The sequence below is a fragment of the Alligator mississippiensis genome, chromosome 5 (assembly GCF_030867095.1).
Source record: "Alligator mississippiensis isolate rAllMis1 chromosome 5, rAllMis1, whole genome shotgun sequence".
NCBI classification, from domain to species: Eukaryota; Metazoa; Chordata; order Crocodylia; family Alligatoridae; genus Alligator; species Alligator mississippiensis.
Genome location: NC_081828.1, coordinates 59,570,922 through 59,591,252, shown reverse-complemented (window position 1 = coordinate 59,591,252; position 20,331 = coordinate 59,570,922). Strand labels below are relative to the sequence as shown.

Genomic DNA, 20,331 nt, shown 5'->3' with positions numbered 1-20,331 from the left:
GCTTATCATCAGAGGTTTTACAGATCTATTAAAATAACTTTGTTAAGACTGTTCTACATGTCATAATACATGTGGAAATGCTGCTGGAACTAGATCTGAAATGTTATCCGCATATTTTCACTTGTCAAAAGAATATTCTTTAATGGATTTTTTTTCTAGGAGCAAATGCTGTCTACTCCAATCCATTTTCAGTTATTAATGTTAGTTTTTAGGAAGCCTCTGTGAAAGGCAGACACATTAAATTAAGTCTTTTCAGGAATAACATGTTGTTTCCACTGAGGAGAAATTTAAAGGGGTAAGGGGAGGGGGGAAGCTAAATTGCCGTTTTAAGATTACATTTCCTCAAATAAAATTTACTAGGTATAAGCAGTATTTTAATAAAACTACTTTAGGGACCAGTTTTCTCTTTTCCTCTGTAGTACAGTAAACATAAACAAGTACTAATGAATAGGGACTATCCTCAGTGGAATGAGATTGAATGACTAGGAGCATTGCAAATTGATTAGCAAAGGTAATATGCTTCTTCTCGGCAAAAAGGCTGTCACTTTTAGACTTTATGATTTATATTTGATTAGTTTCCATATCCCCTTGTTTTGGCTACACATACATACACAAGGATTGTTGGAAATCCTGTTAACATGCTGATATAAAGGGATCTATGTACTTAGCAGATTGCTCCTACCACATTTCCAGTGTTTCCAAAGCCAATAAAACCAAGTTCAAAGAACAAAATGCAGAGTTCAGACAGACATAAATTGACATCTCTCTTTTTCTGCAGGATATTTCAAATTGTTTTTGCTCAGTGTTTTATTATCATAAATAAATAGGTAAATGGCATGTGTCATAATTACATAAATACTTGAATTCATTCCCATCTTGAAAATGGGTTAATGGGAGTGTGTAATTTCTTAGGGATCAATTTTATCCGTAGGTCTTGTTTCAATCTTTGTAACTGAAGAAAGAATTAGTCACACTAGATGGGTGATGTTGAAACTAGAATTCATTAATAACTTTACTATGTCACTGATCATAATTCTATTATTCCAATTCAGAATATGGTTTTAATTTAATCAGTAAATAATTTGCAAAGATAAAGCCATTCTGTGCTCTCAACATTTGAAGGGTTTTTGCTTGTTTGTTGGTTTGGTGTGTGTGTAATTGGCAACAGGTATCAACTTAGGTCACTTATTTCACCTGTGCTGTGTTCCATTCTGCATCATATGGCTTTTTGTTTTTTACTTGGATACTAGAGCTTCTGATCTAAAGAGACAGGACTACAAAAAAGTGAAAGAAAGTAAAGGTTATTATGCTATTTTACAAGGGATCTGAGGTAGAGAGAAGCCAAACTGAGATTGCTTAAGTCCAGATCTACCTACGATATGGTAATCATCAACTTTGTAGGAACATATTTTTTTTTTAATTCAGTTTATTTTCAAGAATGGCATGCATGGAAATGAAGCTGCTTGCATAACCTTGATGGAAATACAGGACTTCATGCAAAATCAGAGTCTCTAATTTTGCTTCAGTGGGCTTCATATCAAACTCAGGTGAAATCAGGAAATCAACAAGAGTTCTGCTATTATTTTCAGTGGCATTGGGAAATAAGTTAAATTTCAGAATATTGGAAAATTTGGAAAAGTTATAATTCCAAGACCAATATTAAATCCCTTTCTATATTCCAAACCACCATTAAACTTTAGGCCAGGGGTCAGCAGACTTTTGTCAGTGCAACTAGAGCTTGCAACCCAGCTGTGACCATGGATGGTCCTGAAGTCTCTGCTCCTTTGGAGTGATTATCTTGCTCTCCATCATGGAAGGGAGCATTGCAGAAGGGAAGGGCAGCATAGTTTAGCTCAGGAGTGAGTAATTATTTTGGGTTTCAGGACCACTTAGGGAGTTGTGGTGAGCTGATATAGGCTGGGTCAACACCCGCTTCCCCCCTCCCGCCCCAAGCCTGCAACAGCCTATGAAAACTCCTTAAGTGGTAAATTACTAGACTGGTAGTAATCTGGTTCAGGGGGGACTGGATGGAGTGGGTGAGCAGGCAGGATCTCCATGAAGCCTTGCCCAGGACTTCTGTGTGCAGGGTGCACTTGCTCAGATAGATGAGATGGCACCACAGTGAGCAGAGAGTGATATTTGGGAGTGGTGGGTCTCAGGCCAGGGGTCAAGATTGTGGGTCAATGACAGCACGGAGTTGGGGCCTGGGGCAGAGCCATTATTTGCTCCTCGCACCACCTCATGATACCGGCTCCAGCCCCACCTGCCTGTCCTGCTCCCAGATGCCTCTCCCCATCCATGCACAGCCCCATCCCATCCACCCCATTGAATGTGCTCTGCCCATAGAGGTCACAGTCTGGTCTCCATGGGAACCCTGCCCATCCATCCACCCCATCTGGCACCCTTGGAGGTGGATGTGGGTGGATGAGTCGGTGTGCCTGGGCAGCAGGGCTGGGTTCAGTAGTGGCAGCAATGACACTGGCAGCAGTCATCAGAAGTAGATGCTACTGCCAGGGCTGCCAAGAAGTGGAGTCCGGCCGTTGTGCCACCCCCATCCTGTTTCATGCCTGGGAATGATAGGACTATCTGCTTTGACCACAGTTTGGGCTGCCCTCTATGCCTGGGCTTGGAGGGGCTAAAGAACACACCACAGGCCAGATAAAATTACTTGGTGTGCTGAATCTGGCCAGCAGGCTGTATTTTGCCCACTCCTTCATGCTCCTGATCCCCTTATGATGGATAGGATGTCTGTGGGCAAGTGTGAACCTCTTCACAGGCTAGAACTGGCCTATGGGAAGTTGGTTGCCAATTCCTAATTTAGGTCAGTGACTTTATCAGGCAATTTGCCTTTCTAATATGGTTCAGAGACTACCATATACTCATCCACGGACTATTCACTCTGCTATCTGCTAAAGGAATTTGAGGAAAATGGTGTTTATACTGATTTTCTTCACTATAATTGTTTTGGGTTAAAAAATGTTAGGATGTTGTCCTGGCCTGATCTGATGCTGCAATCCAATACTTACACATATATAAAGTCTGATTTAGTTTGTGTTTCTGCAGACCTAAATGCCAATTATTAAATACTGGTCCTTTAGGCAAAAGGTTTCTTTAATATTCTTGATTCTCAGATTTGCATTCAGAAAGTAAAGTGGGTGGTACATTGTACCTTAGCTTAGAATCTCTTTAAACTCATGGCTCTTAAAATACCTTCCCATTATATACTGACAGTTTGGAGAAGATGCTATCAGATCTTCAGGGAATAGCTACACAAATTAAAAATGGGAACAGTCTATCATATTAAGTCACCTAGTCCAACCCTTGAAAAATACAGGATTGTTCTATCCAGCTGTTCCCATCTTCTAGATAATTCTCCTTGGAATCACAACCCAATATCTCAGTCTTAGAAGAATTTTTTTTCCTCACATTATTAAAATCAAATGTTTCCTTTGCTTAATTTCATTCCATTACCTTTAGTTTATCATCATCAAATCTCTGTGAAATGAGTTTTCTTTCTCCTTAGGGTTTATATCCTTCAAAAAACTTATTTATAGACAGCTATTTCACTCAAACTCTTATTCAGCCTAAGAAAAAGGTACGTTTATTTAGATATTTAATCTTTCTTCTTAATCCTTAATTTATGTCACCCTTATTTGAATTTATTTCCATTTCTGTCATAGAAATAGAAACAGAAAACATTATTTTAGGTGCACTATCTTGTGATACAAAGGGACTGAAGTTGCTACAGTAGTACAACTGGCTGAAAATTTTCAAATGTTCTAATAAGAAGACAAATATTTAATATGTTTTTTTCACACACGCAAAAAAATACAGATTAGTGATGAGTCTCACATAGGAGAAGTTGTTATGACTTCCCTATTGTTCTTTTATTTATCCTCTTAAAATGGAATATATAAAATGTAGCTGAATGGTTTTAAAAAGACATTCGTTCTGTATCTGTTCATATTTGTTTGTACTATCTTTCTCTTGTGTACTTCTTGTTGACTTCATATGGCAGAAGTCCTCATTCTCCTTGACATCTACACTGGCTATCCTATTCTGCTTTTACCACCAAATCTTTCAGCCATTATTTTCCTGTATAATTACTGTACCATGGATCATTGACAGGGTTATTCTGAAGGTTTGGGATGGATGGTTCTGATACAAACTTCAGCAAATAAGGAAGTGATGCTGCATAGTAGTTTGTTTTCAACTTTGGCAGTAACGTGATAAACATGTGAACACCTTATCCTAAAGTGTACTCTTCTCTGAAAAACAAAAGGGGGAAATACCTCGTTATCAAAACAATTAGGCATATACATTAGCAGTGCTTAAACCTACAAAGTTTGCATTCTGTTTATTGACTAAAGATAATTGCAAGGATTGCAACAAATTCCACTTATACCCTTTATGTCCCATATAGTCATCCATGCCATCCTGAATATTTTTCAATACCCACCTTAAGATTAAGGGTTAAATTGAACAACTCTTCCATCTGCATTTTAGCAACAGAATACTTGTAATGTACAAGGTCATATATTATTGTTCAATGCTCCTGTTACCACCAGAGGAAACTGTAAGCTTTCTAGATTTACAAATGAACAGGCACTTTACTTCATCAGCAAGGACCAATGACTGGCATCTGTTGTTAAGAAGATAAGAGCATGCCATGATAGTATATAACAAGTAGCTTCACATTATCTGACTCAGTATGGTAGTTAGCGTGATGTGTTTAATTCAAAATAATGAAAACTATACTTTTAAGGTTAAAATAATTGTTAATTTTACATCTGAGATAACATGTGGCTGTGTTGTTCTACTAATCTGAGTAATCACAGTTATCCTAACAGAGACCATTTTTTTCTAATACTATTAGGATCATAGGGAGTGTATTATAGAGTGAAGCATAACAATTTTCAGCAGGACAAAATGATAGGTGAAGAACAGAGGCTATAGAACAGTAGTATGAGAACTTGGTATCTGTGAGAGATAGTGAGGAATTAGGATAGTGGTAAATAAAATAAAAAATGTTAAGGAAAAGATAAGAAAGCACAAGTATAGGCACTTGAAAATAGTCTTAGAAATAGCTAGCTCCTCTGTGGCTTGCTTCATATCTAGTTCCCATATGCCACAGTCTAATCCCTTGTATCATCTCCCTTCTACTTTGCAAGCTTAATTTGCAGCCCAGCCATGTCTTACTCTAGTGCTTCTCTTCTGAATCTCTGTGTTTTATCAGTTCTGGGGACCTCAAACTTTGAACAAGGCCAGATCTGGTGTTTCCTGGAATATCTAACAGTTCAAAGGGTCCGCTCTGCATACAGTTTTGCAATGGGAATCACCTTTGCAAATGGACTACTAGCTTTTCCTTAGAAATACTTCCATGAGAACAATGAGCAAGGCTTCTGCTAGTAATTTGTACACACTTTTTCACCTCTGAAATATATGATGAATATTTAGTTAGTTTCTGATTAAATACCTTGATTGCATTAGAAGATATTTATCAGATCCACTGAGTATCATTAGTGCATTGCTAATCAGAATGCTAGATTTTCATTTGAAATAGGAGCATTCCATCAGTTTTAGAATAAAGTGGTGTGACATGTATGGCTTTAATAGCCTCGAGGACTGATAATGGTCTTCTTCTTCTCTCTTAATGCAAATTCCATGCATATTATTAATAATAATAATAATAATAATAGTCATAGGAGTAAAAAGGAGTGAATGGGTCTATGTCATATAACTAGTCTCTAAGCCATAACAAACGGTGAGACTTTGAAGTTTGCTATGCCATAGTTATGCTGAGCTATAAACTAAAGTTTGTAAAAGAGCTTGGGAAGTGTAGACCTTACTGACTGCTTAATGATCTGATAAGGTAAAAAATAAAAACACACCAATGATCAAATAAGCTGATTCAAAGAAGATAATAGCAAAAGCAGTAGCTGGATAATGCAAGAAGTAATGTAAAAAGTAAACCCCACTAATGAGGCAGAGGTAAAAAGAACTAAACATTCAGGTGTGCAAACTTGACAGAGAAACAAGTAGAAATGGACATCGACAGATATGGACATCTAGTGAGATAGATAAACACTAGCATGTGTCTAGGGCATTTGGGGTACAACTACAGAGGCTACCAGACTTGTTTTCTGTAGCAACCTTTGGGACCATAATTGAGGTACTGTGTCACTACCTGTCTCAGGCAAGTTTCACTAAAAGGCTTGTTACACATGCATTTTGGGTGGCTCCAGCAACTCTTAACCCTTGGATTGCCCAAACATTAAATACCTGAAACTAGTTTCAAGCAACTTTAGTTGATTTAAATTTAGGCTACTCCGGGGGCATTTTATCTCTGACCCATGTCATCTAGTTCGTGTTATGTGGCCACTCCTCACAGATGAACCACCCAAGTTATAGTCCTCCAGCATCTCAGAATACAGTGGTCTCTCTGTCACTCCTACTCTGTATGGACAAACTTTCTATTCCCTGAAATCTAGTGCCCAGGGGGTAATTGTGGCACCAAGCCATCTCCTCCTCCTGCCCCCAGAGGTGTGACCTTCCCATCCCCAGGAGTGCAACTTCATACAAACAGTTTAAAGAGTACATGCCATCTATCAAGGTCACAGGGCATGGATAGATCCAGGAATGGGGTCTTTGGGGATTAGGGGTGGGGGGAACAAGACAGAGGGCAGGACATGGTCTCCATGAGCTGGAGTTTACTTCCACGGGATAAGGCAGTGAGTCCTCCAAAAACATCCCTTCCCTCACTACTCCCACCAACTACCCACTCCAGGAAGCAGGACCAGCACCTGCATAACCCAAATCCTAAATTGTTAAAACATGAGACCTTCTGTAATTTACTTTCTTTTCTTCTTTTTTTTATTCTTTATTTTGTCTTTAAGTGGCTGACTTCCTTCATTTCACCACCCTTCCCCCAACCCCATTTCCTTTCCACCCCCATTTCATTACCCATCCCATTGCCATTAGCTCTCTGCCTCCCAGCTTCATGTTTCATCTACCCATGCCACAACCCATCTTTCATACACCCCAACCTAGAGCAGCAGTAGAAGTCCATCCTGGATCCCCAGCCCTGTGGTGGCAACTCACAGCTGTAGCCTAGTCAGGGCACTGCTCACCAGCCCTCTAGTGGCACGTCACAGTTGTACAGGTGGGGGACAGTCGGAGAAGGTTTTTAGTTTTAAGGTATTACTGCTCCAAACTCAAGCTAGCACTAACAAGGATCAGTGTTTGTTCAGCTCAAAGTGCAACATGTAACAAGGCCCTTATTTGGGCTAATTGTTAAATAGACCAGCTGGTGTACTGTCCAAGTGACAATAAACCTCTCTAAGCTTCTGCCATTAAAACACAAATTTGAGTATTTTTTCTGTATCAGACCTAAGCTCCAGAAGGTTGCTTGCAGGCAGCAGCCTCCTAGAGTACACAGGTACAAGCAGTCTGAACACTGAGAACAACAGAGAGCAAGAAACTGCCCAAACACCACATGCCTCATAACAGCACAGATAACCAGCTTAGAACTAGTTTCATATTTTCCCCTGCTACTGTTCTTGAAAGGCTGTTCTAGAAATTCAGTCTTGTGCTGATTAGACACCTCCTAATTTCTATTGTAATTTCTGTCAGGGTCAAATACATATTTCAGTTCTCATGCCTGCATTTTTAACTGAATACTTTCTAGGGCTATACCCTATGATGAATTTACAAAAAAAGCAATCATCTCTTCACATTTTTCATCAATACCCAGGCTACATTTAAATTAGTTAGTTTTAAGTACTCTAATAATTCAACTGCAATAGTATTGTGACCAGAGTAGGCTAGACCACCACCTGAGTACTTCTTAGGTACATTCTGCAGCAGACACAGTTCTCTGTGTGCTAAACCAATAGCAGTATTTGAACTAAGTAGTTTCAAGCTTGTTCCATTACATGTACACAAGCTGCAAGCACACAATGACTGTAGAGAAGACATTCTCTTAATTTTGCCAGTTAATTTCAATAAACCAGGCTCTAAATTATTACCATCTGCTTGACCTCTTTTTGGCTTGTTTAGCATAACTTGGTGGTCTCATTCTAGGTCTTAGAAGACAAGGAGCCACACATGAAGACTGTTATCCAATTTAGTACCAATTAATGTCTGCTGGCAGTCTCATCACAGAAGCAAGTGACACTTACTTTGCTCTTGCTCTGTGGAGGAAACTCCATCAGATCAGGTTTTGAACAGTTTAGAAAAGGATGTAGAGCAATTGCCTTAGCTGTTCCTGTTCTGACAATTTATACAGGACTCCACAGTCTCCAGAAAAAAAAAAAAGAAAGAAAAAAAATAGGCAATGGATGTTTTAGTATCCATACATTTGTTGTTAAATTGTCTCTGTTTTTTACTCAGCAGCTGCTTCACTGAGTGTTCATCATCTGCCATTGAACCTGCTGATATCCAGCAGATGTTGAGCACTTAGTGGAGCAGGGAGGGAGGTAGAGTTGTCGCATTATGATTAAATACCTGCTACAGCTATTACATAGGGAGACCATTCAATTCTAGTTTTATGTTTAATATTATTTTGTATTGGACAAGCATTGATACCTAATTTATAATGGTTCCAAGTTATTTTCTGTTGATGTATGTGCTGTTATAGAGAGATGGGAAAAGTTGCAAATTTTAAAAGCCACATGAAGAATATGAATTATTAAGAATACATTTACAATGTGTGCAGTGTAATCAATTTACACTAAATCACTCTACATTGTCACTCAGGATGATAACAGAAACAGTTAATAGATACCTCAGTAAGAGTAACAAATATTAAGACTACTTGGACATGATCCCAATTGACTGATTTAAATGGTGTCCATTGATTTCAATAGAGTTGTTCCATTTTATATGAGGTGAAGATTTTCTCACTTAGCTCTTTATAACTCACGCAATATGGTCCTGTTGGTTAAAAGTACTGCAGCCCACTGCCTAAAGACTTTTAGCAATGTTACGTTGAACTGAAATTGAGTGTGGTGGTAAACTGCAGCCAAAGCATCATAAAAGGTGAGTGGCACATATTAGGAAAGTGTTTAGGCAAGTGGAATTACCTATTATTTATTTGGTAGATTTATATCCTTCCTCCCCCTAAGGAGGCTCAGGGTGCTTTGCAATATAAAGCAGATAAATTATAAAAATAGATTTAAAAAAAATGTAAAATAACAGACTCCCCAGACAATGCTACCCAATTTACCTCTGTCAGCTGAAGGCCTGCTCTAGTTAAATATAAATAAATAAATAAATATAAAGGCTTACAGTGCTTTCAGAAGATGTCCTGGCTCAGATCAACCACAAGAGGGAGGGAGTTCCAAAGCTGCAGAGCAATTAGAGAACAACCTCTCCAAACAAATTTTGTGCACAAATTGCATCTAGAGGAAGTTGCTCTCAACTGACTTTAGGGCTGGTGATAAAATAGTCCTTTAGGTTTATAGGACCCAAACAGCTGAGCCTCTCATAGGTCAAGATTGGCACTTTGAATTGTGCCCAGAAATTTAATTCATCCCTTGCTTTGCCTCTATCAGCAGAACTCCGCTTAGCTTATGCACTAATATAAAGTTGTTTTACTGAAGTCCTTAAGGGAGGTGGCTTTTCAAGCATTCCTTGGGAGGAACCATCCTTGCATCAGAAAAAAATTTGTTTGACTTTCCTGGAAATCAAGTCCAGCAGTTTTTAGTGTAGTACCTAAAATTGAGGGTGAGATACAGATATTTACATTGATCTTCTGTCTAACGAATAAAAGCAGTCTAAACATGTATTTTTTTTCTCTCTACAGAATCATTGTGACATAGAATAAATGTGCATTATTTTAGAGACTGCTAATATTTAACCCATTAGACAAGACTAAGAAAAGTGTAGAATGGCACACTATTATTCTTCAAATCTCTGCCAAGGTTTATAATTCTTATTTTGTTATGTAACCTAAGTTAAGACATTGCAATTAAAAATGTATTTAAGATTATCAGGACCTGTGTATTTGATCTTTGTACTGCAATAACATGAGAGTTACACAATGCAAACATATACATTGTTTTTTGTAAGATGAAGATAAAGTGAAAGCAGAGTTTTCAAAAGCATCTTGATTACTAAATGCTATTAAACTGAGCCATATATTTTTTTTTAAATCATGCTTTTTGCTTATTTTCATGAGACTTTCTCCCCAGTATTTATACACAGAAGGTCTCTTCCACAGCTAATCTACAGCAATTTCCTTCTCTTCCTGGACTCTATGGAGGATAGATCAGGACTGCTGCACATGGTGAGGGATAAGAATTAATCTAATGCATATTGTCCCCTTGCCTACAGCACCAGTAGATAAGCCTAAAAAATAAGAGAGCCTTTTCTGCACTGCAGGAGTCCTGCAATCCACCAAGCTCTGTAGTAATTTCTGAGGGCAGAAGTAAAGCGTGGTGAGTTTCAGGAGGAAAGAAACTCAGAGCCTGCATAGAGGCACAAAGTCTGTATGCAGGCAGCTTTCTGTCTCCTGCTGTTAGGCCAATAATCATACTAGGGACTGGATAGGTTTCATGGCTGAAACTTTGCTTCTACTTAAAATCCTTGTTTTTTTTCTCCTTACAGATGGGGGCACTCTGACCACAAGTTCTTTTCATCCATAGAAATGCTTATTTCAGAAACCACATTAATGGAACAGCATCAGAAAGCATACAATGTTGTACCAATTTGTACCTCTTTCACTGAGAGGATTTAAATCCACAAAGCTGAGAATATGTTACTTTTCTGAGGCAGTAAAACTTACTAAAATAAATGTAAAAGGAGGGAGGTGAAAATTCAGAAGTTATGTATAAGAACAAGCCATTTCTCATAGATAAATGCTTCAGAGATGTACTTTCCATAAAGAAACACCAAGAACACAGTTTGTTACAAGCAAAGTAAACATTTGAGAGGATTTGCGGAATAATAATATTTTATATAATGAAGCATAACTTTATAGTCTTTCTAATAAATACAAATGAATGGAGAGAATATATCTGAATGTTCATATGAACTGGTCATAAAACAGGACTTCCAATTAATGAATAATTTCCTAGTTTTGGGATTTGTTTTCCTCGGAGGCATAACTGGGCAGTGCTGCAAGGTGGTGCATGGGGAATGGGCAGTGGCCTGTAGAGGCTTAATGGGGAAACCTGTCACTGCATAAGTTAACAGAGAAGCCATTACAGAAATACATGTTAAGCAACAATTTAAAAGCCAAAATTCTGAACCAAATAAAAGGGACAGGAAGGGTTAATCAATACTTCTCCCTTCAATGGCAGTTTCCTCTAGGAGAGAACCGCCAGTAAGTGCCAAGCACAGAGTTGCTGCTCTGCCCTCCCTACCCATCTCACACCCAGCACCGTACCTACCTGCCAGAATCCCTGCAAGTGCATGGTACAGCGGGGGAATGAAAAGGTGAAGCACCTGCCCTGCCTTGGCAGTCCCTGGGGCTCCTGCCCAGCTTGCCCACCTACAGTTCTACTACTGATCTTCATTCTGCACTGGAATGGAACAGAGACTTTTTGGCAATTTTTTTGTACAAAGATAAAAATGGAGACTAATACCTTAAAGTAGAAATAGCTCAGTCATTGAGCTACACGCAAAAGACTAATGAAGCCCATATTGTCACAGCAGTTCTTAATGGCCTGTTCTCTCAAGGATGTTTATGTGAAAAGTTTTGGGTTGAAGAATTTGCCCTTTTTCAATGAAAAACCTGTCTTGTTAAAAAGTTTGCAACCAGCTATTATGCTTGATATAATTTAAAAAATGTTAATCAACTGATATTTTGTTCTTTTTTAAAGATTAGAATTCGGTAAATATCTTTCATGCAAATTACAGTTTTCTCAGTGCTGGTCAGAACATAGAGACTTCAAACACATTCAGAAGTTGACCTAAAACCCTAAGTCAAGGGGAGTATTTTCACTCATTTCAGTGGGCTGTGAATCAGTCCATAAGTAGAAGTAGATAAGTAGATCAACTTGCTGTCCACCACAGGAAAGATCATTGCAAGAACCTTCCTGAACTGTCCCCTTCCACTTGCTGAAGAACTGCTCCCAAAATCTCAGCATGGATTTAGGGCATAAAGAGGCACAACTGACATGATATCCACTGGTTGCCAGCTGCAGGTAAAATGTCAGGAACAAAATAAACCTCTGCCCCCAGCCATCTTTGACCTCATGAAAGCCTTCAACTCCATCAACTGAGAAGCACTCTGGAGAACCTTCTGAAGTACAGATACCCACCCAAATTAATCACCAGTTTTTGTCTGCTCCATAATGGTATGTGAGTGGTGGTTCTCAGTAATGGATCTATTGCAGATTCCTTTGAGGTTAAGATAGGAGTTAAGCTAGGCTGCATCATTGCTCAAACACTTCCTTACCACAATGCTACATCTGACCACCAACAAGCTTCCAGTTGGGAGTGGATCTAAACTACAAAATGGATGGTAAACTGTTCAATCTCGGCTGGCTCCAAGCCAAAACCAAAACCACCCTGACCCAGTCATCAAGCTCCAGTATGCTGATGCTGCTGTAGTGTGTGCAAACTCATAAGCAGAACTTCAGGCTATTGTTGACATCTTTACTGAGGCATATAAGAAAATGAGACTGACTTAAAATTCAGAAGATGAAGGTCCTTCATCAACAAGTTCTTTATGAATCTGAATTATGGGTCCCCAGGTCTTAATTCAGATTCACAGTAAGATTCTGAAGAATGTTGAGCATTTCCCATACCTTGAAAGCTTTCTCTTCCAGAAAGCTGACACTGAAGAAGAAATCCAACATCCCTTCAAATGTGCAAATATAGTCTTGGATACCTGAGAAAATGGGTGTTTAAAGATTGTGACATCAGATCCAGAACTAAGCTCATGACTTATTAAGCAGTCATGAACCTCACCTTATTGTATAGAGCTGAGACATGGACAATGTACAAGAGACATCTCAAGCCACTGGAGAAGTACCATCAACACTACCTGAAGATCTTTCAAATCCATTGGGAGCATCATTGTTACCATCTGCCTTCAAGCAAATACCACAATCATCAAGGTGATGATCACCCAACATCACCTTCGCTGGGCTGGCCACATTGTATAGATATCCATCTCCAGATTCCCAAAGCAAGTTTTATTCTTCCAGCTCCAAAGGAGGGCAGAGAAAGCACTTCAAAGACATCTTTATGGCCAACTTGAAAAAATGCAACATCAACTCATTGGAGACTATCAAATGGAGGAAGAAGCTGCTTCAAGGATCTCAGTACTTTCAAACCTTATGATGACAATAGGAGATGGAAAAGCAGCAGCAGCAAAACAGTGTGTCACAGATTGAATCAAGAACCTGGAGCCACCCACTCCACATGGAAACATGTTTCTGAGCTGCAACAGATCCTAGATAGGCTTCATCAGCCATCTTTTGACCCACAGATAAGACAATCATGGAAGACAATTATCCTTGATGGCAAGGATTTGCTGCTGATGGTGATAATAATTAGTAGTTCTACATCACCTGATTTTAGTACTTGAAAAGCAAAAACAGATCACAGTTCAGAACTGTGTTTTCCAATTGAAATAATTCCAGTGTCATAAAGTGAATCCTTTCAGTGCTACCCAAGTTATGATCATAGAATCATAGGGCTGGAAGGGACCCCGAAGGATCATTGTGTCCAGCCTTCTGCATAAGCAGGAAAGACATCTGGGGTCAGACACCCCCAGCCAGGTGACCATCCAGTCTTCTCTTAAAGATGATTGCACCACCTCTATGGGGAGCTTGTTCCATAGTCTGGGCAACCCTAGTTGTAAAGAATTTTTTCCTAATGTTCAGCCTGAAACTGTCTTTCAGGAGTTTGTGGCCGTTGTTTCTAGTTTTCCCCCAGGGTGCCCTGGTGAACAGTAGTTTAAGTTCACCATGTTTTCTTCATTATTGTTGTTGTTGTTATTATTATTATTATTATTAATAATAATAATAATAGCAATATAATTATTAAGCTGTGCCAAGCTAGACTGTGCAAAACAGAGAACACCTGACTGTGGTACTTCAACTCACAATAAGTAGCATCTAATTTAGCAACTAGTTTCTCACAAATTAATGAGAAAGGAACTGTTTGGGGAACAAAATACTGTGTGGCATACATGTGAAGTAAAATCTGATCTAGAATACAGATACAGGGGAAGAAAAACCTTAAAACTTTGGAAACCATAGATTCATAGATTCATAGATGTTAGGGTCGGAAGGGACCTCAATAGATCATCGAGTCCGACCCCCTGCATAAGCAGGAAAGAGTGCTGGGTCTAGATGGCCCCAGCTAGATGCTCATCTAACCTCCTCTTGAAGACCCCCAGGGTAGGGGAGAGCACCACCTCCCTTGGGAACCCGTTCCAGACCTTGGCCACTCGAACTGTGAAGAAGTTCTTCCTAATGTCCAATCTAAATCTGCTCTCTGCTAGCTTGTGGCCATTGTTTCTTGTAACCCCCGGGGGCGCCTTGGTGAATAAATACTCACCAATTCCCAATAAATACTCACCAATTCCCAGTAGTAAGAATGCATTAATCCTGAATGGAACAGAACAACTTAGAAAGACATTGTTACTGGAAGTGACCTTCAGAGCTTAGAGTAAAAAGTGTTAGATGGTGGCCCCACTGAAGTCAAAGGGAGTTTCACTATTATCTTTGGTTGAGCTGGAAATGTACAAAGATGGGATGCACTATGAAGTCCAAGAAAGGCTTATCTGAAACAATGAAGAGGAAAAATATTTAAATAAATTGTGATGAAAAAGGGGAATCCTTTGGAGGGCTTCAAGTAGAAAGTGACATTGTCAAAATGACAGGCAAAGAAAATAAGTATCTGAAGGAAAGTGAGACTCTGATGAAGCCACATAGAGGATTTAGCCTCTATTATGAATATTCTATAATATAAAAATGAACCTTTTTTGTATTTCTTCAGATAACCAGCTCCCACTGAGCCTCAAATTCACATTTGTTTCATGTTAACAGATTCATATTTTACTAACAAAACTTTTCAGAGAAACAGAACTTTTCTTGGAACTAGATAATGAAGGAATTCATATTTACAGATCAGACAAAAAGAATCTATTTGAAGTACTTAACCTGGACATTTTAATTATGTAGTTCTTACTGCTAGTAACATGGCAGGATGACTCTTTTGAGATTAAAAGCAAATGGTATAACCTAAAGACACAAAAGAAATAAATAGCTTTAGATTTCCATGTTTCATATCACTCAGATTTTGGAATTCTACTAAGTATCATTTCTTATATAAAAGAATAAAGGTGTAGGAAAAAGATGTAATGAGGGATGTTTGACTGGAGACTTTCAATTTTTCCAAGGGTAGAATTTTTATAAGGATGGTTTATCTCAGTTATGTGGTATTAAGTGTAAATGGCTACACAAATATGTATACCAGGGATAGGCAACCCCTGGCATGTATGCCAGAGCGTGGGAGGCAAAGGAAATTTGCTTGACATGCATACCATGGGGTGGACAGTGGGGGAGCCATGAGGGGCCTGATCCTTGTTGTGGCAGTGCAGTCCCAGCCCTTTCCCCACCATCTGCCTTAGGCCATGTGAGCAGCCACCTCCAGCAATGAGTCAGGCTGGGGCTCTGTGGACCTTGGTGTAGTGGCTTGCAGCCTCCCCACCACTGCTGCAAGCAGCCTGGACTCTGTGGTAGGTGGCAGGGTCCTTCCCAGAGCCTGGGCTAACTGTGTCAGGCAGCCTGGAGGCTGCAAGCAGCTGCATCAAAGTCCAAGGAGCCTCCACCCAGCTTGTTGCTGCTGGCAGGTACGTATGCACCTTGGGGTAGATGGTAGGGAAGGGGCCGGGGCTACACTGCCACAACAAGGATTGGGCCGCTCATGGCTCCCCTAATGTCCAGCTGTGGGACACCATCTTACAACTTGAGGTTGTAAGTATTTTTGGCATTCTGCCCCCAAATGTTGCTGGCTCCTGATATGCACCATTGTTTCCATTTCAGTTAACATATTGTAACCATGGATATGACTTTTTCCTTATCTAAAAAGTATAAGTGGGAAACCATTCCAAAAATAGAAACAAAATTGCCAATAACCGGGCCTGTGTATATTATGATGCAGTACTCATTTCAGTTGCCATAGAAATCAGTCCTCACTTGGTAAAAAAATATGCTTTTAAATTTCAGTTGTCATTTAAAAATGTTTCTAGCTAGGAGCTACATCAGAGAACCTTGCTTCAAGGGATCGTCATGTATTTTGTTTGCTGCCTTGGGCAAGACATGTAGACTGGAGTTAGCTATGTTGATTAGATAGAGAGGTGATGCATTTACTATTTCAGAAACACTCTAATTTGAGATACTATAAGGGGGTGTACTGAAGTGTTACCTCTAATTTTAAAATTGTCAAAATGTTAGTTGGTTCAAATATCAAATTAGTTCACTTTGAGGTCTTAAATCATACTTCAGAAGGTCCATCCAGCAGAAACTAGACATTATCAATATAAGGTTGTAAGTAGAGCTGATTTTGTGTGTGTGTGTCTTTCAGTTGGCAAATGTCAGTTAATTAATCCCAAAACTGTGCGAAGGAAAGAGTTGGTTTAAAAAAATTTCTCATTAAAAAATAATTTGGAAAAGTCATGTCAAAAGTCTCATTTGGACACCTAAAAAATAAAATTCTGTATTATGAATGCTTATTTTTGTTCCAAGATTTCAAAATGAAATATATTTCAAAATTATGTTTGGAGTGATTTTTTTTTTAGATAAAGAGTGATGTTTTATTTTTACCCTGATTCAAGGCATTTTTTTCATCCCCAGGACAGGAAAACCATTTCCCACCCAATTACCTCATTCAATTCTCTTTTCTGAAAGATCCAAGCTTGTATATACTCTGAATCAGTAATAAACAGGGGTAGTCGAGACTTTTCAGTTGAACTGTTTTGGATAAAATTTCAATTTTGGAAAAAAACTATTCAACTTTCTATTTTGACTCAAAAAATGGGTTGTCAAACGGAATTGAAATGTTTAGTTTGGGTCAGTTCAACATTAATTTATTATGATGTCTTATGAAAGTTGTAGTTTGGATGCCTCATGGTGGATTCTTCTCCATGCCTCAGACTCTTTTACTGGACTGATGCATCAGTCTCTCCTTTATTTACATCGGTGTGGTACATCATAAATGCTTCACAATGGAGAAGCATCTGTATTACTGCGAAGAATTACGGAATTATATGATTTTGCTGCATTTAAATTGATATATTTGATGTGTGGATGCTTATTTCATTGTTAGAGAAAGAAACTAATATCCTGACTGCAGAATCCTTGAACTAAAAACCAGTGCTATCTTACCTACCTTTTAAAGTCAGCTTGAGATACTAGTTCTTGCATTTTCTGTTTGAAACAATGTGTTGAAAAGAAAGATGTTTATAACATCTTCATCAATATGAGAACAATAGAATTTGACATAGTAGCAGCCAAAACATGTTCTTCAAGCAGTGTATTGGTGTGACCAGCACAGACATCTGAAGAATACCAAAAAACAAAAAAAACAAAAAAAAGAAAAAGCATTTAAGATCATTTCTCTCTGTCTTGTTTCCAGATTCTGTTTTTGGTCTCACTGTCTTTCTCCTGGCATCTATGTCTTACTGAACAATTCTGCTGATTTCAATGTCTGTTTTGTCTACATGATTTAGGACTTTAATTGTTGCTTGCAGTCAGGGCTAAATAAGATTGCAAAAAGAATTTTATAATACAACCTTTCATGTTCATTTTTAGGAAAGAGAAATATATTCATCCATGCTTAACAGGTAAACTATAGTGCTAGAAGTCCTTCGAAGTATTTATTTTATTGTTTCTTCAATTTGATATTCCAGACAAATAATCAGGTCTCTTTCTACCTTACACTCTAAATCAAGGGAATTCTAGCTTGTAACAAGAAATATGTTGCAAGCTTCCAAAGACACCCACAGACACACACACAGGGTTTCCAAATGATGCATATGAAAAGAAAGTGTAAACCAAACAGTCTGTTATACCAGTGAATTTATGGTGACATTTGTTTGTGATTTTTCATCATATAGGCAAATTATTTATTCATTTATATGATTCCAGGTGTTGTGAACTGACATTTCAATATTAATACCATATATTTTTTCTCTCTCAAAGTGGAAAAATTACAGGGAAATATTGATTGGGATCTGATTCCTGCTTTCTTTTACTTCCTTTTTTTTTTTTTTAATTTACAGATCTTCAAACTACTGGCTAAACCGCATCCAGTCTTTTCTGTATTGCAATGAAAATGGTCTTCTGGGAAGCTTTTCTGAAGAGACTCATTCATGCACTTGTCCTAATGACCAAGTTGCCTGCCATGGGTTCCTTCCGTGCATTATAGGTGATGGCTCTGCATGCTTGATCTGTGCACCTGATAACCGTACCCGCTGTGGAAGCTGTAACACTGGATACATGCTGAGCCAAGGGCTTTGCAAGCCGGAAGTGGCAGAGTCCACAGAGCATTACATTGGGTTTGAGACAGATCTCCAGGACTTGGAGATGAAGTATTTATTGCAGAAAACAGACCGGAGGATTGAAGTCCATGCTATTTTCATCAGCAATGACATGCGCCTCAATAGCTGGTTTGATCCCTCCTGGCGCAAACGGATGCTCCTTACCCTTAAGAGCAACAAGTACAAGTCTAGCCTGGTCCATATGATACTGGGTCTCTCTCTCCAAATTTGCCTAACTAAAAACAGCACCTTGGAGCCTGTTCTAGCTGTTTATGTCAACCCTTTTGGTGGCAGCCACTCTGAGAGCTGGTTTATGCCTGTGAATGAAAATAATTTCCCAGACTGGGAGCGGACTAAGCTGGACTTACCCCTTCAGTGTTATAATTGGACGCTGACACTAGGCAACAAGTGGAAGACATTTTTTGAAACAGTTCATATCTATTTGAGGAGTCGAATTAAGTCAAATGGTCCAAATGGCAATGAAAGCATCTACTATGAACCCCTGGAATTTATCGATCCCTCACGGAACCTGGGCTACATGAAAATCAACAACATCCAAGTGTTTGGCTACAGCATGCACTTTGACCCAGAAGCAATTCGTGACTTGATTTTACAGCTGGACTACCCCTATACTCAGGGATCGCAGGACTCAGCACTTTTGCAGCTATTAGAAATAAGGGACCGTGTAAATAAACTCTCCCCACCTGGCCAACGTCGTCTAGACCTTTTCTCTTGCTTGCTCCGTCATAGACTCAAGCTGTCTACCAGTGAGGTGGTAAGGATTCAATCCGCTTTGCAGGCCTTTAATGCCAAATTGCCAAACACAGTGGATTATGACACAACCAAATTATGTAGTTAACCATAAAATGTGAAGCACAACACAAAACCTTGAAGGAGTTTTTAAAGTGCTTTTGTGGAACAGTTTATGTTTGGAAGAGTAAATTTAAATTGTCTTTTCAATATCTGTCTTATATCAGTCAATACCGTTGGATGGCAATTTACACACCTGAACTTGCTGACAATGAATATATTATACTTGCAGTTTTGGTTTATGAATGAAATAAATACTGACACAGTCTAGAAGACATTCTACTTTTTACAATAAATTTCATTTGTAATTTTATATGTTCCGTGGCAATGCTTTTGTGCATTACATCCTCTAGAGGGAACATAAAAGGATACCAATAAAATTTTGTAGCTGAACAGTTATTAAAAAGAAATGCTGTGGGATTCTTTTTTTTTTATTCACAAAATGAGTAATAGCCTTGATATACTTTTGTGTGTGTAGTATGTGGGAGGAGTGGTGGGAAATAAATGGTAAATATGTTGCTTTTATATAAACTTTAGAAAGCCAACAAAATCCGGTGTTAATTTTGAAAGAGACAAATCCATAAGTTCATCTTGAGGCTAACTGACATCCATGGTTGATGGTATGCTTTTCCCTGCACCTTTGAGACACTTTATGGACATGTCTTTTTGAAGCTAGTGTGCATGATGATCAGATTCCCAGAGTGGTAATATTGTCCATGTTAGAATAGACATCATGCCTGTACTGATGTTCTGCCGCATACAAAGAGATGAATGGTTGCCTTATCTATTAGAGCAGGTGGAAAGCTAGCTATCTAACTGATATCCAGTAGCTTAAAGCTGAGAAAGTCTTTTCCAGTGGGAATGTGTTTAGTTTCTAAAATTATTTGCTTTGCATGCTTGTTCACATATTTATTAAAAAATATTTAGAGAAATATAACTCAGTGAAATAGAGTAGACAGATACAAACCATCTATAAGTAATATGTTTGATTTATCTAGCACAGGAGTTGGCAAAATAAG

At 38.7% G+C, this 20,331-nt stretch overlaps 1 protein-coding gene across 2 annotated transcripts in view; it reads left to right on the top strand.

The window, feature by feature from the left end:
- The window catches only part of BRINP3 (BMP/retinoic acid inducible neural specific 3), a 345,467-nt gene extending 325,755 nt beyond the window's left edge, over window positions 1-19,712 (top strand). For both annotated transcript variants that reach the window (XM_019500320.2, XM_019500321.2), the window contains exon 8: window positions 18,245-19,712. In XM_019500320.2, coding sequence (XP_019355865.1) covers window positions 18,245-19,361 — 1,117 coding nt within the window. In that variant the 3' untranslated portion in view covers window positions 19,362-19,712. The remainder of the gene's footprint in view (window positions 1-18,244) is intronic.
- The last annotated feature ends 619 nt before the right edge of the window (window positions 19,713-20,331 follow it).